The sequence below is a fragment of the Urocitellus parryii genome, chromosome 2 (genome assembly GCF_045843805.1).
Source record: "Urocitellus parryii isolate mUroPar1 chromosome 2, mUroPar1.hap1, whole genome shotgun sequence".
Taxonomy (NCBI): Eukaryota; Metazoa; Chordata; class Mammalia; order Rodentia; family Sciuridae; genus Urocitellus; species Urocitellus parryii.
In genome coordinates, this window is record NC_135532.1 from 2,573,047 (window position 1) to 2,598,059 (window position 25,013).

At 47.4% G+C, this 25,013-nt stretch overlaps 2 protein-coding genes across 2 annotated transcripts in view; both read left to right on the top strand.

The window, feature by feature from the left end:
• The window catches only part of Rab20 (RAB20, member RAS oncogene family), a 34,353-nt gene that overhangs the window by 8,051 nt on the left and 1,289 nt on the right, over positions 1–25,013 (top strand). The gene's annotated exons all lie outside the window — the stretch shown is intronic.
• LOC113190224 (large ribosomal subunit protein eL27-like) lies at positions 42–15,643 on the top strand. Its single transcript, XM_026399409.2, has 4 exons — positions 42–83; positions 3,240–3,636; positions 15,469–15,569; positions 15,617–15,643. The coding sequence occupies exons 1-4, from the start codon at positions 42–44 to the stop codon at positions 15,641–15,643; spliced, it is 567 nt and encodes a 188-aa protein (XP_026255194.2).

Consider the following 25,013-nt stretch of genomic DNA (forward strand, 5'->3'; position numbering starts at 1 on the left):
CTCACCTGCAGCCTTCATGAGCAAGGAGGGGGCAATGGCGAATGGTGGATGTTTCTGGAATAAAGCTGATCGACAAACTTCAAGTTCGTCTAACAAAGGCCACTCAAATCAGAAGCTGTGCATGTGAAGCCAGTCTCTGATGCACTGCTTTTTGAAAGAGGGCGAGGGGTGGCGATAGCTCTTCTGCTGGTGGTTCTGAAATTGTTTCCAACTCCCCATTGTCGAATGGCCACTTTGTCTCCATAAATTCCCCAAAGACCCCTGTTTAGAGGGGAGCCCCTGGCAGGCAGAGTAAGCTGCAAGTTGATTGCCACGGGGTATCTCTGCAGCTCCCACGCTGGGGCTACACACAGTGGGAGTCCTTCCGTTGGCCAGAGCACTGACTGGTGGGAAGAGAAGTTGTTTTATTTAACCAGTAACAAAAGACCTTTCTTTCTCAGACACTCCTATCTTTATTGGCAAAATAGCTCCTGGTGGGAGTTGGGGTCCGGGACTATCAGGTAGGAGCAGGAGCAGCCCCCGGGAACCTGCCCACACCCAGACAGCTTCAGCAACTCCCACCCCACGCTGCTTGGCCTCTGCCCACCACTTAAACAGCAGCTGCATGTTTCTTTGTTATAATGAGACTCCTGGTATTTCTTGTAAAAGAAAGTTTCTATACCACATTCTTTGGAATTTAAGCTGTGAAAATTCAGATGTGGACAGTCCACATGTTTAAAGACTGTTTTGAAGGACCATGTAGCTTCTTTAGACCTGAGCTTTTACAGCTTAGAAGTCCTGCAGCAGCCCGGGACATCCTCAGACTCCTTTCTTGGTCACTATTATGGCCTTCTCCTCTAAGAATTAGTGAATGTGAATGTTTACATACATGAACACCTGAATCGAATCCATCACCACTGGGAAACATGGAGCAGTCGTTATAAACATTGGCTTTTCCCTTTATTTCTGAAAGTTAGGGTGCACTTATTATACATTGTTGCCAAATACTCAATGGTGATTAGAAATTTTATTTAAAATCCTTAGGACATGAAAAATTTCCAAGTAGAACATTTACTTAAAAAGTCATGGCCGAAGTGGAATTAAGTAAGTAAACATGAAATACAGCCCTTGAGGGACGCTTTGCGTACTGCAAGTCCAGTCAGGGAATGCTCACGGGCTGGCATTATGGTGTTACCGGTTACTCTGCCTTACATGTAATTTAAAATTAAAAGACTGTTGGATCGCACAGAATGTGTCATTCTGAGGTGGCCTCATTAATGTACTGTCTTTATTTTTGAATTTTGTGGATCAATTTCTCTATTTTGGAAGGTTCTTAATTTTATTTGAAGGCATAAATGGTTGCTCTTGTAGTGAACTTACACCTCATAGAAAGCTCTTTGTTGTTGGCTTCAGATCAGACTTGAAATGTTTACCTGTATTTGAAATCAATGTTTCCATATGAAGAATGAGTCGAGCTGTGTCTGCAGGACTGCTTTCGTGGGCGGCTGCACTCTCAAGGCAGCCTGTGGGCTCCTGTGACCCGTCGGGATCCACCTCCTGCCCTGCAGCCTCGAGATCCAGGCTCCACTGCAGACTTTGGCCACATCAGACTTTGGCCACATCGTTACTTGCCCTGGGCTGGAGGCTGCTCCAACCCTTTGTGTACTGTCTCTCATTCAGTCCTCGCAAGTTCCCCAAGTGGCAGCAGAAGGTTGTTTTCTTGGAGTCCCGGGAAGCCAGGGTGGCTGAGCTGGGGTGTGAGCTGGGCAGAGGCCCCAGGGTTTGTGTTCTTAATCACCAGGCTCGCGGCGCCCTTCCCAGAAGTGACAGCATTCTGGAGTGAAACAGTGGGGAAGAGTTGCCCAACCTGGGTGTTCCTGTTCACAGTATCACAACTACAGATTACAGCACCATCTTTTTAGTGCCTGGTGAACTGGAAAACACCGCTGTACCCAGAAGGGGTGCATTAGAGGCAGCTGGGACCTCAGGGCTGCCTATCTCGTAACTACAAGGCTGGTGCATGGAAATGCCAGTTTGGCTCTTAACCTCATAGAGTGACATGCACTTCTCATGTCTGTGGTATGCTTTGTCATAGATGTGAAAGGGCCCATTACGTCATGGGAAAAAGGATGACATTTATTTTATGGAGAACCTTCTCAAGAGCTAAGGAATACTGCAGAGGTTGCAGCACTTGAGTGAGCACAGAAATCAGAAAAGATACTTTGGGAACGGTAGGAAAGACACTTTCCAGTTATCCATAAGGGGCTGGGGCTGTAGCGCAGCGGTAGAGTTCCTGGCCACCACGTGTGAGGCACTGGGTTCAGTCCTCAGCACCACATAGAAAATAAATAAATAAAGTAAAGGTATTGTGTCCGTCTATAACTTAAACAAACAAACAAACCAACCACCCATATCACCTGTCCCTTGCTTCAGGCTCCAGGTCCATCGGAATGCCAGGCTGACCCTGCAGACTCTTGTGGCAGGCCATCCAGAATGGCTGGTGAGGGGCTTTCCCCACCAACACCAGTTCATAAAGACAAGTAGGTGCCCCCCTTTCCAAATGCACAAGGAGAAAAGAAAAACAAAAACAAACTTGAGACAAGTGAAAACGGAAACCCAGCGAACTGACATTGATAGGTTTCTAAGTTCTAAGGAGAAAGTTTATAGGTATTAAATAACACATTAAAAATGAGAGCTTGCAGCTTTAAAAAAATAAAACCATGGCATTTGCAGGTAAATGGATGGCGTTGGAGAAGATAGTGCTAAGTGAAGTTAGCCAATCCCCAAAAACCAAATGCCAAATGTTTTCTCTGATAGAAGGAGGCTGACTCATAGTGGGTTAGGGAGGGGGAACATGGGAGAAACAGATGAATTCTGGATAGGGCAGAGGGGTGGGAGGGGAAGGGAGGGAGCAGGGGATTAGCAAGGGTGGTGGAATGTGTAGACATCATTATCCAGAGTACATGTATGAAGACACTAATTGGGTGTCAACCTACTTTATATGCAACCAGAGATATGAAGAATTGTGGTATATACGTGTAATAAGAATTGTGATGTTAAAAAAACAAGTACATGTATAAAGTCATGAATTGACGTGAACATACTTTATACAAAGATATGAAAAATTGTGCTCTATATGTGTAATAAGAACTAATGCATTCTGCTGCCGTGTATTTAAAAAAATAAGATTAATTTAAAAAAAAGAAGAAGAAAACAAAAACGAGAGCTTGACGTAGGCCCAGCTGCTTGCTGTCGAAAAGATCAAGTTCACGAAACCCAGGAAGGTGGTGTTGGTCCTGGCCGGACGCTTCTCTGGACGCAAAGCTGTCATTGTGAAGAACATTGATGATGGCACATCAGACTGTCCCTACAGCCATGCTCTGGTGGCTGGAATCGACCGCTATCCCCACAAAGTGACAGCTGCCCAGGGCAAGAAGAAAATTGCCAAAAGGTCCAAGGTGAAGTCTTTTGTGAAGGTTTGTAACTACAGTCACCTCCTGCCCACAGCTGCTCTGTGGGTATCCCCTGGACAAAACTGTCATCAACAGGAGGTCTTTAGAGAGCCTGCTCTTAGACGTAAGGCCAGTAGGAAGACCAAGGTGAAGTTTGACGAGAGGTGCAAGCCGGGCAAGAACAAATGGTTCTTCCAGAGCTTCAGTTTTAGATTTTTTTTTTTTTGTTGTTGTTCCCTATCATTAAAAACGAAATTTTAAAAGAAAAAAAAAAAAGTGAGAGCTTGCAAGTAAACAATCTACCTTTTACACTTTAAGGAACTAGAAAAAGCAGAACAAGTTAAGCATGAAGTTAGCAGACAAAATTGACAGACCTTTAGTTGGACCAAGAAAAAAAAAAGAAGACTCAAGTAAGTGTGAAGAGGAGACTTTATAGCTGATACACACAAAAGTACTAAGAATCGTAAACTCCTATAATTGAACACTAACAGATTGGCTAACCTAAAGAAATGTATAGATTCCTAGAAACACAGCGTCCCAAGACTAAATCATGAAGACAGAAAATCTGAACTGACTGACTGATGAAAGAGATTGAATCAATAATTAAAAACTTCCCAATAGAGAAGAGCCCAGGCCCCGATCGATGGCTTTGCTGGTAAATTCTAACAAATGTACAAAGAAGAATTAACATTAATCTTTCAAATGTTTCCAAACATTGAAGAGGAGGGAAACTTCCAGACTCATTTTAGGAGGCCCACATTATCCTGATGCCCAAACCAGACAAATAAACCCCAACATTACAGACTGATATTCCTGATGAACATTGATGCAAAAATTCTCAATAAAATACAGCAAAATGCCCAGCATAATAAGAACATCACTTACCACAATCAAGTGGGTCGGACCTCTGGGGTGCAGGGATGGCTCAGCATATGTACATCAGTAAGGAGATGCATCACTTCAACAGGGTGAGGGGACTGAGACCAGATGTCATCTCAGTAGGTGCAGAAAGAGCGTTTGAGAAAATTCAACATTGTTTCATGATAAGAACATTTAACATCACTGTGGCATGTGCCTGAAGTCTCAGCCACCTGGAAGGCTGAGGTTGGAGAATGGCTTCAGCCCCAAAGTTCAAGGCCAACTGGGACAAAGTAGTGAGACACCCTCTCAAATAGAACAACAACAACAAAAAAAACCCAAAAAACCTCTCCACCAACTAGATATAGGAGGAACAAGTACACCACAGGGTACAACAGGCCAACACCCAGCACCCAACACGTGGGGTGAAGAGCTGACAGCTCCTCCTCAGATCAGCAACAAGATGGGTGCCCACTTGCACCGCTTCTATTCAGCATGATCCTAGAAGTCCTAGCCAGAGCAATTGGAGAAGAAAAAACAAAGGTATCCAGATTCGAAAGGAAGAAGTAAATTGCCTTCTTTTACAGATGACATGAGTTTATATACATAGAACAACTCTAAATGCTCCACCAAAGCACCGTTTAGACCTAATAACAAGTATAGCAAAGTTCCAGTATACAGAATTATCAAACAAGAGTCATTTGCACTTCACTACATGAATACAAGCTATCTGAAAAAGAAATGGAGGGCAAAATCCCATGTATAAGTAGTACCAAAACCAAATTCAGAGGGATAAATTTAACCAAGGAGGTGGAAGATCTGTAAACCAAAAACATGAAACATTGGTGGAAGAAATTGAAAAAGACATAAGTGGAAAGATGTCCCGTGTTCGTGGGTTAGAAGACTAAATGTTGCTAAAATCCCTGTACTTCTGAAGTGACCTACAGATTCAGTGACCAACACAAACTCCTGAAATTCATGTTGAAACTAAAAGACACAGAATTGTAAGGAAAAATAAAAAGGGAGACACAGAAACAAAATGCAGAGGCAGGAGAGAAAGATGGCAGAATGGCAGCAAGGCCAAGCTGCCAAGCTTTATTACATCCATAGGTTACTCTAGGTCATTGGCATCATTAGTACACACTGTTCATTGTGTTACTAGCAGGTTACAGGCTTAGCAACATTATGCAGCTTGTTCCTGTTACATACTAAGTTGCAATATGCCATGTTAGGAGCCTTGTGTAGCTCTCAAGAAAGTCGATTGTATAAAGTTACTGTTATGTGGGCAGATTTAGGTTCAGTGTAACACTGTGGTTTTCTAACAAGAGAGTCCCTATGTTCCCAGGAGCTGTGTGCCTGAGATGAAGGTCAAAGCTGATAAGACTGTGACACAGAGCTTCCTTGTGAAGGACACCCTAGAGCAGCCAGGCATCTCGCCTCTTTGCACAGAAGTTTCCTAGCAGCCAGGCATTCTGCGTCTTTGCACAGAAACTTCCTACCTGGAAGAGCCACAAGCATGCCACAGTCATGAAATATATCAGAGATCTCAAGACAAGACAAAGAACCCCTACAGCTTCCCTTTCTTGTTTTTGAAGGTCTTTTGAATGAATAATATTTGTTTTTCTTTTTAATGTTGGTGGGGGCAAAAAAATAGGGTAGGCACTGACAACAGCAAACACAACGTAACAATCCCAGTTGCCGCAGTCTGGCTGGGCACAATTCAGGAGCCACTTGTCAAAAGAAACAAACTTTATTTTTAGAACACACACACCAAACCACACAGCTCCTCAGGAAAAACCTTCAGAGCCCAACTGCCACCACCGGCTTCCACAAGCCTCTCCCACAAGCCTCTCCACCTCCCACACTCCTCCTGCTGTTGAGGCCATTGGCTGGGTCGCGTGGGTGGAGCCAAAAAAAGTCCCCCAATGAGCAGCTCCGTGGTCTGAAAGGGCGGGGAAACAGCCCAATGATCATCACTGCAGAGGAGCCAATCAGTTGGCAGCTAGAAGTTTGCTGGGGCCGCTGTGAGCCAATCATCAGCTGGCAGCTGGAAGTTTGCTGGGGCCCCTTTGGCTGTGGCTCTCAACACCAGTATTAGTAAATATCCACCTATGAATAATTGTTTGATCCAGATGAAATTGGGTAACCTCTAAGTTAGCCAATCCAACAAGTCTAACCCCCCCATCATCTTGTTGGATCCTTTTAATGATATCTTTAAGGTAGTATAACTCCTTTGAGATAGAATTACTATTGTCACTTAAATTGAAGCAACACATATTATTAAGCTCCTGACACCTTTATAATGTAATAATAACAGATAATCAATTGCAGCGCAGTTGTCAAGAATGACTTGATGGTGTTGTTTTGTTCTTTATTAAGCATGCTAATTGTCACAGCATTATGATTAAAAAAATATTTTTTACCATAGCACAGGCCAATTTCATAGTTGTTTTGTAAGCCTCGACAGTTAGTCCAAGGATACCCACTAAGAAAAATGTAAAAACTTCAAATTTTGTCTTAGAAGATTTATTGAGTCATCACATTTTTCATCAATGAGAATAGACATTTTATGGATATGTTGTGCAGGATGGTGGCCTGTTACATCCTGTGGAGATGGTAGGAACACAGTCAGTCTGCTAAGATAATGATGGGTACCATGAGACATATTAGCAGGTATTTAATTAAAATTATATGTTCCACAAGAAAAAAAAAAAACATCCTAGTGGATACAAATCTCAGACAAGTTAACAATTTCAGCCAGGTGAACCCAGATATTGTAATGAGTTTTAGAAGTTAAGGAGTTCGACTGTACTGAATTTCTTGCAGCTAGGGTACAACAGCAGAATAACATTATCATAAGGATCAAAATATTTACAGAGTTTTGTGTAAGTTTAGCAAACAGTTTTAGTAAGACCATCAGTAATTAATTCTGTATACATAACAACAAAAGGCAAAATATTACAGCCTGAAAATTGAGGATAATATAATTATTTTAATATATATAATTTTTGGTTATAATAGTAACTATTGTTGTAAAAGAATAAGGTGTTTTAACAAAAACTATCAATAATAATGGCCAAATAGATGAACATTGATTTGTCCTTGATGGTTATTAGGTTTATTTTTTAACATAACCATATTTATATCTTTTAAGGATTTATTAAAAGAAGTTTTTTGAATGTATTGAGTTAACTGTGGAGAAACTGGCCTTTGGACAAAGAATGTAAAAGCCTTTATATTTAGGTTAAACAAGACTGATCAGAAAAAGACTAAAAACTTACATTGCTGTAGTACTAACTTTTTTTAAATCAGGTCAGAGTGTACATTTAATTTAGATAAGAGTCAGTTGGAAGCCTGTGAAATTAAAAAAACAAAAACAAAAAACAAACAACTTTTTTGAAAAAGAAAACTTGCACATTTAGAATCTTTCTACTTTTCTCTTTGCTGCAGCATTAGGGAGGAGGTGGCTAAGAAACCTGGCTGGAAACAAATGAAAGCCAGCCGAGTGGCTCGGATTTAAAGAGATGCTTTTTCCTTCTATGTCTAAACTGGCTTTTTTTTTTTTTTTTTTAATATATAAACCTAGTAAATTGTGTAGGACCTGTAATTCGCATTTTAAATATAAGGCTTGGAAAGTAAGAGATCCAGCAGAAGCTAAAAAGTAAGGAAAACTGTTGTAACCATTTTTTTTTTTTTTAAATAAGATAATTCTCTTAAAGCATGGTGTTGCAGTGTGTGTGTGTGTGTGTATAATTTTTCTTGGAGAGTTCTTTTTTCTTTTTGTTTTAAATCTTGTAAATCTTGTAATAGTTTTCACATATTGTTGAATATAAGTGATGATTTGTGTGGATTGGAAGGGGCAGAGCATGGTAGCCACAGGGAGGTTTTGGACACTTGTTTATTTTGTTTCCTTTGTCCCAGACTGGGGTGGCCTCTTGAGGCATGCATGAAGCTATACCATAAAAGCATTTATTACCATGACATTAGTATTTGTGTCCAAAAACCCTGTAATTGACTGCTCATTTAAACAAAGAGTTAATTTATTTCTACTTACAGTAACTGATAAACGTGATCCAATAACATTAGAGTTAAACCTTGTATTTCCTCATTCATTTAAAGATTGTTGAGCTGAAACACAGGGAATTACAATCAATTGAGCACCAAAGGATTTTTTTGGGGGAGGTTGGAAAAATGGACTCCCCCTCCTTTTGTCCAGGTTGGTAGGCCACACGAAACAAAGTTTCCTGATGTATCAGTCTCCGTCTGACACTGATTGCTGAATGGAATCTTTTCTGACATTTAGGACACTTTTCATCAGGGCGTTGTTGAGACTCCTTTTTAACCTTACAACCCTTTGTAAGACGACCAGGTTTTTTACAATGATAACATAATTTATCAGGGGTTTTAGTCAGCAGCAAGCAAGGCAGCTTTATGAGTTCTACTTTTTATATTTATTTTTAGTTACGGGTGGATGCAATATCTTTATTTTTTTTTATGTGGTGCTGAGGATTGAACCCAGTGCATCACGCATGCTAGACGAGCGCTCTACATCTGAGCCACAATCCCAGCCCCGCTTTATGAGTTTTAGTTCCTACATTTGGACGTGTTTTTATCATATCTGACAAAGTAGTGTCCATTTTATGATAGATTTTGTTACATCTTGGCAATCTTGATTAGCATTTTCGTATGCCAGCTGTTTGGTTAAAATATTAGTAACCTCCAAGTTATCAACTTGCGTCTCTATTGCCTTAGTTAAGTCATTAACAAAATTTATGAAACTTCCTCTGAAGCTTGTGTAATTGCGCAGATGGTTTAGAGGAATCTCGAGTGTCAGGAATCCCAGGCCAAGTTTTAGACATAATTGTTTTTTTTTTTTTTTTTTTTTTTTTTTTTTTTTTTAAAAGAGTTTTAATATTTATTTTTTAGTTTTTGGTGGACACAACATCTTTGTATGTGGTGCTGAGGATCGAACCCGGGCCGCACGCATGCCAGGCAAGCGCGCTACCGCTTGAGCCACATCCCCAGCCCCAAGACATAATTGTTCTTAGAAGACAGTTGACTTGTTGTTGTGAAGTATCCCATTGCCCTACTCCAAATGGATCATCACAGTCAACATTGACATTTCTTTGCATTTCTTCAGCCTGGGCACAAGCCAAGTCAGAATATTTTTGAAAGAAAACAGTATTTGGGGCAGGAGAAGTAACCATTTTAACTAATGTTTTTCAATCATTAGGGACCAGGACATATCCCATTCCCAACCCTTCAATCATATTTAGAGTAAAATTACTTTTTATACTGCTTTCCGAAAGCTGCAACTCTCTAAAAACAGTAAAAGGTAACTGCTCAAACTTTGGTTAGGTAACAGAGTTTACAGCTAACGATGAGGCTCCTCTTCCTCCACAGCTTGTCCCAAACACTCAATTAAGTTGGATCTGGCTGGGGCAGGATGGCTGCCACGGCCGACCACAGAGGCGATGGCAGTGAGTTAGTAGAAGAGTGCACGGGAGGCTCCAGAACAGGACAGACAGTGTTGCTGCTGCAGCTGCGCTGCCGTGGTGGAGCCACTGAGAATGAGTCGAGGGGACCGTACATCTGGGCACAGGAGGAAGAGAGCCGCAGGTTGAGAAAGAGGCCTTACCAACAGCATCATGACAGAGAAACCAAGCTAGTAGCACAGGACCAGGTGCTCGTGGCTCCTCGTGAAGCCTTTCACCTATCTTCTCCCAGGCTTTCAATTTAGTGGTCCACTTTTGGGATGAAAAGGACAGTAAGAGCTTATCTGTCAGCAAGGCAGCAAGATGAGCATTATTTACAGAATGTCCAGCCGTGCTAAGTAGGAGAGAAAGCCCGTCCCGATGACGTCATTGAGCGTCAGAGATTACCCATAGCCTACTGATCAGGGATCGATACCGACCGACTGATGAAAGATGCGTGTCAAAGCCTGTTCCAGGCGAGTATGCTACTCCCTTCCCATGTTACCTGTCAACGTCTGGAAGAGTCTCCATTAGGGTGGATTTTGTTGTCCCAAACTTTCTGTGGACTGGGAGGCCGTGTAGGGAGAGAACTCTTCTCGTGCCCCACGTTGGGTGCCAGTTGTAAGGAAAAAATAAAAAGGGAGACACAGAAATAAGAAGAAGAGGCAGGAGAGAAAGATGGCAGAATGGCAGCGAGGCCAAGCTTTATTATACCCATAGGTTACTCTAGGTCGTTGGCATCATTAGTACACATTGTTCATTGTGTTACTAGACAGGTTACAGGCTTAGCAACATTATGCAGCTTGTTCCTGTTACATACTAAGTTGCAATATGCAATGTTAGGAGCCTTGTGTAGCTCTCAAGAAAGTCGATTGTATAAAGTTACTGTTATGTGGGCAGATTTAGGTTCAGTGTAACAATGTGGTTTTCTAACCAGAAAGTCCCTATGTTCCCAGGAGCTGTGTGCCTGAGATGAAGGTCAAAGCTGATAAGACTGTGACACAGAGCTTCCTTGTGAAGGACACCCTAGAGCAGCCAGGCATCTCACCTCTTTGCACAGAAGTTTCCTAGCAGCCAGGCATTCTGCGTCTTTGCATAGAAACTTCCTAGCCAACAAGCATGCCACAGTCACGAAGTTTATCACAGATCCCTATCCCAAACACAAAACCCCTACACAGAATGGTCAAAGCAATCTAGACCAAGAAGAGTAAAGCAAGAGGCTTCATACTGCTCGATTTTAGAGTAACACGGAGCTCTAAGAACCAGAACAGCATGGTACCTGCGTGAAGTCAGGCACACTGATGGAATCCAGAAACAAATCCATGCATTCATGGCCAGTGGGGATTTGACCAAGGTGTCAAGAGCACACAGTAGGGAAAGGACAGCTCTTCATCCAGTGGTGTTGGGAAAGCTGGAAGCCCACGTGCAGAGGCAAGATGGCCCTTTGCAGACCATACACACATCAACTCAAAGTGAATCAGAAACATAAGCCCTGAGCCTAAACTACTAAAACTTAAGGGCAAAGCTTCTTGATTTTGATTTGGGTAATGATTTTTTTTTTTTTTTTTTTGGATGTGATTCTAAAAGAAAAAGTAGACCAATGAGATTACATCAAACCAAAAGCCTGTGTGACAAAGGAAACACTCCACAGAGCAAGGAGGCAGCTCAGGGAATGGGAGAGAGATCTGTAATCCACGTGTCTGTCAAGGCGCTGATACCCAGACCCACAGGAACATGTCGAGTAGCCTGTCCTTTCCCTAGCATTTGTCCTTGGCACTCTGCTAGGTTCCACTGGCTGCCAGTGCAAGGAGCCTGGGGACACCGTGGTCCAGCTGCTGGGAGGCAGTCACTGCGGGCCTTCCGTGGCTCCAAGGGAAGTGGTTCTACAGATGAGTGGATGGCAACTTCCAGGGCACAGGGCAGGGAACTGGAGACTCAGACCAGGGTGTGCCAGGTTTCAGTTATGCAGGGTAAAACATTCTGGAGATCAGTGTACAACGTGGTGACTATAGCCAACAATCTGGTATTGTGTATTTGAAATTCACTAAGCAGATAGATCTTAAATGTTCACACACACACCATAACGGAGATTTTTTAAAATTAGTAATCATTTCACAGTATGGGCATGTAGAGCAAAATATGTTGTATATCTCAAATATATGCAATTTTTATCTTTCAAATTTACCTTAAGAAAATGGGGGATATTAGTATTCTGACAAAAATCCCTAACACTCTACTGTTTGGCCACTCCCTACCCAACCCATAATCACACCGTCATAGCCCCCCAGGAGCTCGCCCCGTTCTTGAGCAGATGGGCCAGCCCCTTGGATCTCTGCTTCAAGGTCTGTGAATGTGCACACCAATAGTGGGAGGGTGAAATGCAACACAACAGGTGTGTGTACACCTGCCTGGCACTTGAGTGGACTGTCAGTGAGCTCTGGGCCCTTCTGAGGGGACACTGGCTGGCAGGTGAGATACTGAGGCAGACCTGGGCTCTGCCCAGGGAATGACACCAGCACTGAGATTCTAATGGTGTGGCACTTTCTAACCTGGCTGTGTGTCCTTGAGGAAGCTTGAATGCCACCCAGGTTGTGGGCCTTGGACTCCAGGCGGAGATCTTGGGTTCTCCAAAGGGAGGATGGTGACCCTCACGTATCCCTGGGTTTGGTAAGTAGCCCTGTCAGGATTTGCATTAGTGTTGTGTCTGAGCTGATCGGTTTCTGGATCATTTGAGGATTCATTTATTAAAGCTTGTTGACCTGCTGTTTACTTAACCAGGCACGTTTCTGTAGCAATTGCAAAAGCACATTCCAAACCTAGCCAATTTAAAACCCGATTAACTCTGCTTACTGACCACCCAGCTTCAGGGCCCCACAGTTGAGGGTGCAGCCTCTAACCCCTGGCAAATGCCACCCCCTGGCTTTCTGTGGCTAGGATACCTGGGGCTGCTCTGTACATGTTACCTGTGGAGAGGGCCAGAGGCAGGCAGCAGATTGGGGACCTGCCAGAGGGTCACCTGTTAGTTTCATCAGTTAGACCTGTTAATACTGCCCTTCCTCGTGAGTCGCTGAGCAGTGCCCCAGACTGCTTGCATCTTTGAAGTTACTGCTCTAAGTGAGGTCTGTGGGTGGCAGCAGCAGGAACCCAATCAGAACTGGCATTTTAACCAGATCTCTGGGCAGTGCACACTGCAAGTGGACAGAGGGCTGTGCCAGGCTCACCACAGCCCTGTGCAAACAAGCCAGTTGTTTAGAGCAGACGGGTACAGGGGTCACGCCATTCAAGTTTCTTGGTGTTCTTCATGGGTGCTAGTTGCATATGTTAAGGAGTTTTTGAATTGTGATTTCATTCATTTTATATATATATATATACACACACACATACACACACACATACATACATATAAAAATAACAAAGTTTACTGTTGTAGCCATTTTTTTAGATGTAAAATATTTTATTTGTAAATGGTGATCTTCTAAATCTGTGTCCACAAATTCCAAAACCCATAACACTCTGTATACTTAAAAAATTCAATTTTTGCCAACATCAGATACTATTATACATAACAGAAAACAACAAAAACCCGGTAGGACAAATACTGGTAGGATGTCAGAATTTTGTACAATAGAAGAAAAATATTCAAGAAACAGATTTCATACAGCTATTTATCAAGAGAAAAATATATACAATGGATTTAGTCTGTAAGATAAAAATACATCATGCCATTACATGACAGGTGAGGCCCGCAGCACTGGCGTGCACAGCTCAGCCCACGAGACTGTGTGCAGACGTCATCCACTATTGTAGCCATTCTTAAGTGTACAGTTCAGTGGCTTTAATATATTCAGTGATGAACATGTAAAGAACCTTTTCATCTTCCAAACTGAAATCCATCCCCATTAAACATTAATCCCTCCCCCCTGCCCTTTGCACCCACGGTTCTACTCTCTATCCCAATGAATTGGATAATTTTAGGAAATTGTTTTAGAATTTCACTTTTACAGTCCAGCATACACAATGTTATTATATTAAATATGATAAACCAAGTTCTTATAGAAGACTCAATCATGAGGGATTGAGGAGTGTCCAGGTGGTCCCAGGATCCTCTGCAGGCATTTCGGATCTTACGATGTTTGTCAGTGGATATGTACTTGTAAGGGTAAGGGGTGCTTTGCTAGATGTTGTAAGGGGTGCTTTATTAGTCTGGTGAGCAAGATGAGCATCCTAAATACCTGCAAAATCCTGTTTCTTTGGGATTGTTAAGAAAACGTTGGAGGTGCTTCCCTGGGGGCAGAATTAACAGGAAAGGTTTGGTCCCTGCCACGTATTTCTCAGAGCACTTTCTACGGTGGAGAGGGAAGAAGGCCCTGCGATTCTGTATGGCAGAGGCGTTCAACAACTAGGACACCCGGTGAAGTGTTCCAGGTCAGAGGCTGTTCTGATGACGGTGTTTCAAGAAAACCCTTTTTAAATTTAAAGCATTTTTAATGGGGTATTGGCAGTTCAGCCGTGGCTTTGGAACAAGTTAAGACTTGCTTTAAAACAGAAATGATTTAGTTTCTTGCTTCAATAAAAAGAGACTTTAGCCAATGACTAAGTATTTACTTGATAAGCTCATTCTAAAATTAATTACCACAGAACAGCACAGTGTCTGCTGGAGGTAAAGCCGACTGGCTCATTAATAGGCTGGTATGTGAGGGTTTTGTTTTTAAAGCTAAGTATGTTATGTAAGTGTAGTTTTGGATTTGCTTCTCTTTTCTTAATATTAGGCTGTTAAAGGACTTCTCTCTGAGTTATTTGTCTTGTTGTGGGATTATTTTTAGTAAATTTATGCCTAAAAAGTCTGCAGTAATTTGAAAATCAAGCTCATTTTTATTATGTAACCATTTTTCTCAGAAGCCCCATCATTGAATCACAGGTCTGGGATTAGTGTGCAATTGATCATTGGAGTGATAGCATGTGTCAGCTGGATGTGACACTTCCGATTGTCACATAGAAGTGACAGCAGTGACACATGCTGATTGGAGTGAAAATACACTGGCAGGAGTATTTCGGTGTGAAAATGAGTTTGTTTCCCTGGAACACTGTGCCTCTCTTCTGTAGAGGGCCTTTTTCGTTAGTTGGCAATGTTTGGGGGTTTAGATTCTTTTATTTCAAAAAGGAAAACTCCTTGTACAGACTGGAAAATGTAACTCCTTGGTTACATTTTGCTGACTGATCAGGTGGCCCAGCCCTTTGGTGCTGATTCTCCTTTCGTTAGCAGAGGGAACCCTTGGGCTTCCTCCAGGAGAGAGCAGCTCTCCTCTTTGTCAACAAGAACAGCCCCGTCTCCTGCCCTTCAGTGGCCACAGACTGTAGAGAACAAAATCGGAACAGTGAGTGTGGATGATGAGGAGATTCCTGGCTCTGAATTATTAGCCTATTTAAAAATGTTCCACTAATCACTTCCTTGCTTGATTTGTCTTGAAGGTTTAGTTCTTTCTTCTGGCCGAGAATCGTCACCGTCTTGGGGGTGAGTTTCTCCTTTTACGCTTCTTGCTGCTCAGCTGCCCAACCCTGGCTTTTGGTCCTTTCCGGGTGCGGGGTTCAACAAGTTTTTCTTACATGGTGACATGGCTGTCATGGGGCTGCTTGCTAGCCAGGGACGGTGGAAAGGGCTGGGTCGTTCCTGCCTGGGGTTGATGAGGCTGCACCTGCACCCACAGGGACAGTCTCTGAGAACAGTGGGCAGGTCGGCACGCTGCTGCTCTCCCCCTGGAGGAAGCTGGAGTGGGAGCTGCTGCCAGGAGAAGCTGCAGGCTCCATGGTGCGGCTCAGCCCCCAGCTCTGCTCAGCCCACTGCTGTTTCTTTAGATTGAAGTCCTGGCTTTCTTCTTCTAGCCCCCTTTTCCCTGGCTCATCACAGAGTGGGACCTGAGGTGACAATGTGAGTGATGGCCAAGAGCAGGGACCCTGGTCTCTGAGGGCTGACCGCCTTTCCCCTTTGCTGTCCATGTGACTGTGGTTCCTATCACTGTGCACCGTGTGACCGTGGCGGTGTATGCCTGTGTCAGCTTCTCTCCAGGGCGCGTCGCTCCTGATGCCCACAGGATCGTGGAGCCGGCTGGGTGTAGAGAGGTGTTCACTGTGACTGACACTCCCTGCACTCACTGTAAGAACTGGAAGACCATACATCCAGAATAGGAACCTGGCATGTCTCTTGTGCTTGCTGAGGGTGTGGCTCTTTACGTCTGAGTGACCCTGGGCCACCTGAGCTCTTTGTCCACCGTGGGCTGCCGGCTCCTCAAGTGTGTGGCAGCTCCCCCCTCAGTGCAGCTGCTCCCCTCTGTCTGCTGGGTTAGTGCTGGTCTTTCTTGAATGCCCTTTTCTCTGGTTACCACCTCTTCCTTCTGGATTTCTCAAGGAGGACAGAGCTGGGCTTGGGTGATGGTTCCTCACTGTGTAAATCAGATTAGAGAGCAAAGGTCACTCCTGACTGGGGTTGAGTTACCAACCGTGAATTGAGGCAGTGTTGGCCATCCCTGCCCTGGGGAGACTTCCTGATCTCCACTTGCACTCAGGAAGCGGGCGGCTCGGCCAGCTTTGGCTGGGGAGAGGGCATGTGAGTCTGGTTACGCAAGTTCAGGGTCATCTGAGCCGTCCTTATCTACTTCTGCTCTGCTGTGGTTTGCTGAAGTTCATGACCGTCTGGCTGTGCCTCCTGCTTTCTGAGGGAAACAGAGCTCCCTGGCCCGTGGAGCCCTGCACATCACTGGTTGGGGGAAGGGAAGTCTTGATTTCTGTTCAGTTTCTGGTCCCCACTGGGGAGGTGGGGGCCAAGGGTCTGTGGCTTGGGCTGTGCCATGGGGCTGGCGTTGCCTGGGTGACAAAGATGAGCAGCAGGGGTGGCTCGCCAAGGCCCAGCCTCTTGCAGTCTGGAGGCTGGACGTCTGAGGCCCAGGTGCTGGCAGACCCCACTCCTCAGAGGCTCCGTTCCGCTCCTTTCTCCCCTCTGCCGTGGGTGCTCACAGTCCTGGCTGGTGGGTAGTCACTTTGATCTGCCTCTGTTTTAGGCGGCTTCTCCTGCACTCACCCCATCCTCTCCTGCATGTCCGTCCCTGTTATCTGCACTCCTCATAGGGACACCATCACATTCCGTTAAGGACCCCATTTCCAACTAAGGCCACATTCACAGGTGCGGGCATTAGGACTTGAATGGACCTTTTCTGGGGGTACAGTCCACCCCGTAACAGCGGGCACATAATAAACATCTCATTTTTGAACACGAGGTGGAGCTTCCCGGCATGCTGGCCCACCTTTAAGGGGAGAAGTGGAAGCCAGTCTGTGTGGGACGACTGAGCAGCCACTGTGTCCCGGGTGCTGCTTCCCTGCCTGGGTTAAGGGTGAGGAGCCGTGATGCTGGGAGGCCCTCACTAAGGCCGGACTGTATCTGGCCATCCACAAAAGAGCCAGCTGCCTCAGGTGGTTTGTGGCAGGACCTGGGCTGTGAGGTGCTAGGGCAGGCAGAAGGTGGGAAGTAGAGCCCAGAGCTGGGCCTCGGCCTGTAGGTGAGACCAGGGAGAAGATGGGGGCTTCCTAGGAGTGGTGAGGATCAGTGACCGAGGCACAAGGAGCTTGGGCCCCACCAGGTATAGGTTATCTGCTGCCATAGCTTCATGGCTCCGTCACGCCCGTCACAAACGGTTCTTGAGCGTCCACATGTCTTGAGGATTGTGCTAGATGCCCAGAGTGGACATGCAGCCTGTGGCCCTTGCCTCAGAGAACTTGCTCACATGGACACTGCCTACGTGCAGCCACTGACCACGTGTGACTGGAACACTGGGGACATGACCTTATCCAGTGGGGGCATGGTCCTCACATGAGATGTACACCTGACTTAGAAATGTTAGTACCAAAAAGGCCAACTTGGTAGTTTTATTTATTTATTCTGTAGTGCTAGGCAAGTGCTCTGACACCACACCCCATTCCCAGCCCTATCTCTGGAGTTGTATGTGGACCAGATAGTAAAGTAGCAGTATTTTGGCTGTGTTGAATAAAAAGTAGTGGAATTAATGTCACCTATTAGATTCTAAAATGTGCTATCAGAGAGCATTAAATTACAGGTGGGGCCTATTTTATATATTTTTTGGATGTGCTGGTCAGCCAGTGATGAACAAGAGGAACCAGAGGAACCACTTCATGCACATTGTCACATTGTCACATGTCAAAATGCTGGAGGTTTTTTTTTAAGTACTGGGGATTGAACCCAGGGCGCTGTACCACTGAGCTACACCCCCTGCCCAGTCCTTTTTTATTTTATTTTTTAGACAGGGGCTCACTGGTTCCCCAGGCTGACCTGGAACTCGAGATCCTCCTGCCTCAGCCTTCGAGTCACTGGGATGGCAGGTGCGTGCCACCGCGCCTGGCAGATTAGACGTGTCTGTAACAGTGAAGGGACCAGGAGGGACAGCGCTGGTGCGCTTTGTGCAGCCTCAGCCTGCCACTTCCCGTGGGCAAGCGGGCCACTGAGCAGCCCTGTGCGGGAAGAGCGAGCCAGAGTGGGTGCTGCCAGGGAGCTGGGAGCAGGCTGGGTCCTGGAGGGGGCCTGGGGAGAGCCCAGCATTTTGGCGAGGTCATGGCCACATGGAGAGGTGGCTGCAGAGGGTGGTTCTGGGGCACGGACGACTGGGCTGGAGGGGCAGTGGTGGGGCACAGACCAGGCCAGAGGTGCTGCCCTTGGCCTCCAGGCAGGTCACGGTGGTGAGGAAGGTGAACACATAGAAGTTTGAGGAAGAGTTGATTCCCAGTCCTGGGACTGATTGGCCACGAGGAGGTGGGTCACCCCCTTGGCTCTCGTCCTGGTCTGGGGTGGGACTCAGGGTTGGATGCTGAGGGTGTGCACAGATTCACCTGGAAAGGACTGTCGGGGTGAGGAGGAGGCCAGGGGGCCTGGGGCCTCTGAGCCAGTTCTGAGTGCAGACGGTGGGGAGAGGCTGGTTTCGATGGCTGATGGCCGGATGGATGGTGCTGGCTGGATGTGCTGTGGGAGCCGACAGGTGAGTCACACTGAGGCAAGGCTGGGGTGGCAGGAGAATCACCTGCCTGGCGGTGATTGTCCAGCACTGTCCAGCACTGTCCAGCACTGTCCCCAGGGGTTCAGATTACCTGCCTGCCTGTCAGCTGCGCCTCTGTTTCAGAGACCCTGGGTGGCGACTGCTGACTTTGGAGGCCAGTGCTCCTGCTGCAGAAGGCCTAGAAGGTGTCAGATTCCTGCAGATGCCGTGAGGAATTCCTCAGCTCTGAGGCCAAAGTCCCAGCCAGGTGTCAGCTGAAGGCTCTAGGGCAGGAGGGGTGTCCCAGGCCATTTCCACAGCCTTCAGGGGCTCCTCGGCTGGTGGCCACTCCAGTCTTGCTCCAGGGTATGTCTTTTCTCAGGACACATGTCATTGGATTTAGCGCCCACCGGGAGGTTCAGAAAGTGCTCCTCTGGATTCTAACTTTAATTGCCTCTATAAGGACAGCTTTTCCAAATTGGATTCCATTCCCAGGTTCTGTGGACACATCTTTTGGGATCATTAGGCAGCCGGTGCAGAAAGGTTGAAGGCTATGAGAATTTCCTCTAATGGGAAAAAAATATTAAGAATAAAAAAGAATAAGAGAAGGTCACTTCAAACCCAGGAAGAACTCGAAATTTAAACTCCTCGCTGCCTTCTCGGCCCCCCATGAGAGACGCCCCCGCGCTCTCCAAGAGCCACCCCTTTCCTGGCACTGGAAGCCTGTCCCGGCGGCCTCGAGCCTGGAAGGAACATCCGGTCTGCAGGTCACCTTGCCCTGAAGCCCACAGCTGGCCAGGGAGCTTGCAGCAGGGGATTTCCGTCATGGGACCTGCGTTTGGAAAGAACCGGCCGTCGGCCTGGACGGCGGGGCTGAAAGGCACCCTGGATGGAGAAGTGGCCAGCTGGGGTCAAAGCGATGCTTTCAGTTTTCTAAAAAGCCCCTTCTCTTGCTGTTCCTCCTCCCCTTGGACACATGACCAGGGTGGTACACTGGACTATCCATGTCCTTGTCCTAGGGAAGGACCCATGGGCCCTAGGCTGTCCTTGATACCATGCCTGTCTCTGTGGAGGGAACGGGGCCTCAGAGGGCTGCCTCGATGGTGGAGCAGGGGGCCTGTCCTAAGAAACGAACAGGTCACTCCCAGAGTGTGGGTCAGGCCGGCTTCACCAGACAGACAGACCAGTGGGGTGTGTGATCACGGGCAGGACTTTGTTCTGTCTGGGCCGAGTTCTTCTCCTGGAGCTTCACCTGCACCCAGGGCCTGCAGTGGGCTGGATGCGGCCACCGTGTTCTGGAGGTCCCAGCTTTCCGCAGAGTCCCAGTGTGTTAGTCCCCTCTACAAAATGCCATCACAGCAACATCCAGGCACCACCGGACCAAACCACTGGCCCCATGGCCTGACCGAGTTGCCGTGACCTGTCATGGGTGTCAGAGGTGGCCGGCTGGCCGTTCCTCTAGAGTGCTCAGTGTCTGGGGAGTCCCCCAGAAAGGCCCTCACCCCCTGGCCTCTCACTCTCCTCCCCCTGGGGGCAGTGACTGTGCCCCACAAGGGCCCAGGAAGCCCAGCTGAGGGAAGGTGTCACCCTTTCTTCCTGTGACACTAAGAGCCTTAACCATGTCTTCGTGGCCAGCGTTCCTGGGGGTGTGGCTCCCTTGGACCGTTCCTGTCAGGTGGTTGGAGCACAGCTGCCGTGGGACGGGGTACCCTCACCCGTGGACGTGGGGACGTGGGGACGTGGGGCCCGGGCTGTGAACATCAGTCGCAGCTCCTCAGACCCTGAGATGGGACCACGGGGACCTTCCTGGCAGCATCTGTGGATGGAAACTGAGAACGTTGGGGACAGGCTTTGTTTAAAAATATCCCCGCAGGGCCGCAAGCCCTCCTGCTCTTTGCCGCGGCCCTGGCTCTGGTGTTTGTGTTTTGTCCCCTCTCTGGGTGTGTGCATCTGTGTGTCACCTTCTTCTCATTGCCCGTGATGGCTTTGCGAGTGTCCTGCCAGTGGGCCAAGGGATTGAGACTGGGAGAAGCTGTTCTGGGTTCTTTTCCTTCTGCGTTTGCGACTACATGTCCTGGCAGGTCAGATGTCAGCTGAACCACAGCAGTGCATGTCCCGGTCCCCTTTCACTAGTTGTCCACTTATCTGGGGTGCTGGGATGTGACCCAGGCCTCCCGGTGTTCGGCAGGGCCTCTGCCATGTGAGCCCCCCAGCCCTGTAGCTGCCTTTCACTTCTGCTTTTAGAAGGGAAGCTGGAGACTCCTGTTCTGGGGTCACGGCCAGCTGGGGAGCCCCTGAGCCCTCTCCATGTGGGGTCTGAGCATCAGTGTTTTGATGGCTTACCCACCCCATGTTTAGGACGTGTGGTGGGGTGGAGTGATTCTGGCCATATCCACATGTCAGTGGTTCTAGACCTTTTAGACAGAAATCGCAGATGGCTGGTGAGACTGGCTGCTTTGGGGAGGCTGGGCAGTAAAGCAGGAAGCCGTCGGGCCGTGTCAGTTCTCCCACGGCGACTGGGGTGGCTGAGGCTGTGACTCCCGTTTTCCTCATCTGTGTCTGGACCATTTTTCAACTCTGCTGCTTTGCATGAGGCAGCAGCCGCCTGACGAAGCACCTCCAGGACCAGGACCAGGACCAGGGAGAAGGTCATCCTCTGAGAATAAGAAAAATGCAGGGCCCTATTGGCTGCAAACGTGGAGACCTGGAGACTCCACTGGAGACCATTTGTACTGATGAGGAGACCAGGCGGGGAGTCTGTCTGGGTCTGGGAGGAATCTAACTCAGTTTATTTAACAAACTCTCACATAGGGCTTAGCGCATGCCAGGCACGGTCCTAAGCAGTCTGCCCGTGTGACTTGATTCAATTTCTCTGCCAATTTTGGCAGGTGCTCTGGGGAAACGGAGGCTGGCTCCTAATGGCTTTGTGTCTTGCCCAGGCTCACACTGTGGGGACTGACTCTAGACTTCTCTGGAATCTGTCTCTTTAGTACACCCTGCCTCGCCACCCCCAGGGTGGCTCTTTGCCTGCATTTTGGAACTTCCAGGTAGATGGCCACTCACCATTAATGCCCATGTTCCTGGCAGAATGCCCATAGGGGACAGGGGACAGGGACAGGCTCTTCTCCTGCCAGAACGTGCCACTTCAAGACCCCGTTGCCTCTCTCCTGTTGCGAGGGAGGCTGTCTGGAGCAGTGTTCCTGTCTGGGCTCCATTCCTCCTGCCTGCTCTGTCCTGTGCCTGGGTTTCTCCCTGGGTGCAGTCAGGGAAGGGGAAGGCCCACTTCATGGTGCTGGGGAAACTGTAAGTGTACCAAACCTGGAGGACCCGCCACTGACCATACGTAACTCTGTCACTAACCAGGAATCTCCTATGCCTGGTTTAGGGAAGTGATTGTGGGGTCGAGCAGTTCCTTCCCCATCAGAATGACAAAGCTGGTGTTCTGGTTCCCGGTTCCTTCCCTGGCCAGACAGACTTCATCACACACACTGAATGGAATTCACACAACTGCAGTGTGAGAACTGTGAATCTGAAAAACCGAGCTTGGGCTGGGTAGCCCAGTGGACCCCTACGCTGGCCCCTTTGCAGCTGCTCTGGACTCCCTGGTGAGCTTCCAGTCAGGTCTGCTGCAGATCTGGAGTCTTTCCAGCAGCATGCTTGAGCAGGAACAGGAGCACTATTACAGATCCCAGGGTTCCTTTCCCTGGGGACGAGCAACATAAGAAGCCTGAGTTGGTGACGTGGGGCTGAACGGACCATTCTGGAAGTGTTTCCTGAACAAGTTGAACTGGGGGCAGTCATGGGCTGAAGCTTCCATTGGGGCCCCGTGGGCAGTGGCTGGGCCACTCCTGCCAGCCTGGCTCCGCTGACCTGGCTCCCCAGCTCTGACCCCCTGCTGTGTTGGCTGAACTTGAACCAACTTGAGACTTTTCTGTTGTGTTCTGGCCCAGGAGACAGTTTAGTTCCCAGGGAAGCTCAAGTGAAAGAAACTACTGGGATTCCAGGAGCTTCAGCTTGAGAATGGATATTTAAGAGGGCAAGGGTGAGATGATCTGTTATAAGGGGAGGACTCACAAACTGCCCAGTGCAAGCTTGTCCTGGCAGACAGGAAGTCGGTGTCCAGAGAGGTGGAGGGGCCGTTCATAGCAGGCGAGCAGCTGGTGCCTGGCTTTCTAGCTCAGCTTGCATTCACAAACCACTGGGAAACTTATTGGGAGGCTTGGCTTCAAATGCACTGCCTATTTGGCAAAGCTGATGTGACAGTTCAGGTCTTGGTGACTTACCAATTTATCTTCATTGCTTTTCATGCTTGAAATAGCAACCAGGGTTCCCGCTGACATTCACTTAGCAGTAAGCTCAGCACCTGTGCTCCCGTAGACCAGCCTGTCCTGTTGTAGACTTGCCCCACGTTGCCAGAATGAGCTGGCTTAGGACACCCGAGAGCAGCCCGGGAATTCCCTTAGCAATCCTAAAGGCTACAGATTACATCTAAAACAGTATTTAAGAATTTCAGGCATGGAAACTACTTGTAAATTGTAAATTTACAAGCTTGGCTTGTAAATTCTTTAGCTTGGTAACTGCATTTAGTTTGCTTATACTGGTGAGAGGAGTGGTCAACATATTATGTGGATTGAGTGGCAGCCCCTATATTTGCCCCCTGCTGGCTGGTATTTGGGATTCCTGTTTTTTCTGTAGTTGCTCCGATGTTTTTTTGGAACAGTTATTTCATTTTTTTACTGTTTTTTAAAAAGGCGAGTGGAAAACTATTTTAGGCACACGCCTTAACAGAGTTCTCTTTTTGTCCCGAATGAACTATGTAACAGAGACTTGAAAAAAATTCTTCCAGGGTCAGTGGAAGAATGTCCCTGTTCCTTAGTTGCTCTTGTGGAATCTGGTAGTAGGAGCTGAGGACATTTTTCACAGTTGGAAACCTCATGATCCTGGTTGCTGTCTACAGGATCAGGGTGTCTGAAATAATTCCTGGCTTGTGGCAACCATGGGGAAGCCTTTCACTTCTTTTTGTTTATTAATTACTTACTAGGGATTGAACCCAGGGGTGCTTTACCATTGAGCCATGTCCCCAGCCTTTTTAATTTTGAGACAGGGTCTCACTGCGTTCTGAGTGCCTCACTAAGTTGCTGAGGCTGGCCTCAAACTTGGATCCTCCTGCCTCTGCCCTCTGGGTTGCTAGGCTTGAGGACATGTGCCACAGCACCTGTGCTCTCCTTTTCTAAATGTCTGCAGTTGCCAGTTTCTGTAGGGTCTTGGTCATGGTCTTCCATTGTGGAGAACAGATAGGACAGCCTGCTGTTTCTGCCTGGTGGTGTCCAACATAACGTGACTTGAAGCCTGGGAGGAATTGCCTGTCCACACTGATCTGGGAGGTGAGCTCAGGGAAGGAACATTGCTCTTTGGGTACTGGATTCCAGAGAGCTCACCGCTTGCCTCCAGTGGCTCTGTGCCACAAACTACACAACTCTGCCCAAGATGGCTCTTCCAAAGAGGGAGGCAGCCTGGGACCCTGAGAGACGCCACGTTTTGGCTGTAGGACCTGCCTAAGGGTACACACCTCCAGCTCCTGCCAAACCAGCCAGGCTCCTCGTCCAGCTCGCCTCTCCCTAGGTCACTCGGAGAGCGGGGAGTGGAGGGGAGGGCATGTTCGTTTGTGTTTCACTGTTAACCTGATCAATAGTGAGGCCCAGCAGCAGGTCCAGTGGCTGCTGTGACTTTGGAGTGGTGATGACCATGACTTGGGGGAGGTGTCTGCAGCAGCCATCGTGAGTCTGGAAGCATGGTCACTCCCGTGGGTGAGAAGTGACCTCTTCTGCAGTTCACTGCCCGTGTTCATAGAAGGACATGCACATCATGTATGGTGGCTTCCTAAGAGCCTGTCCCCGTGTGCAGCGAATGTGCCAAGGTCCCAGGGACACCCCAGTGAGCTGTGGGTGGCACAGCTCTACCTGCTGGGGCCTCCCCTGTGTGTGTTGTGAGTGTGAACCTGTCCCAGGGAGGCCTGTTTGGACTTGGGTTTGCTCCTGCCTTGAAGAGTGTCCTTCAAACTGTTCTCCACAAGGTCATGCTGCAGGCAGAGGTCACAGAATTTTCTTAGCAACAGACTTGCTTGGTGCCACTTTAGAACCTGGCACAGACTGTGATAGCAAGAACTGAGATCATGCAGGTAGCATTGATAAACAGCTTCTTTTAGAATTCCAGAGGCC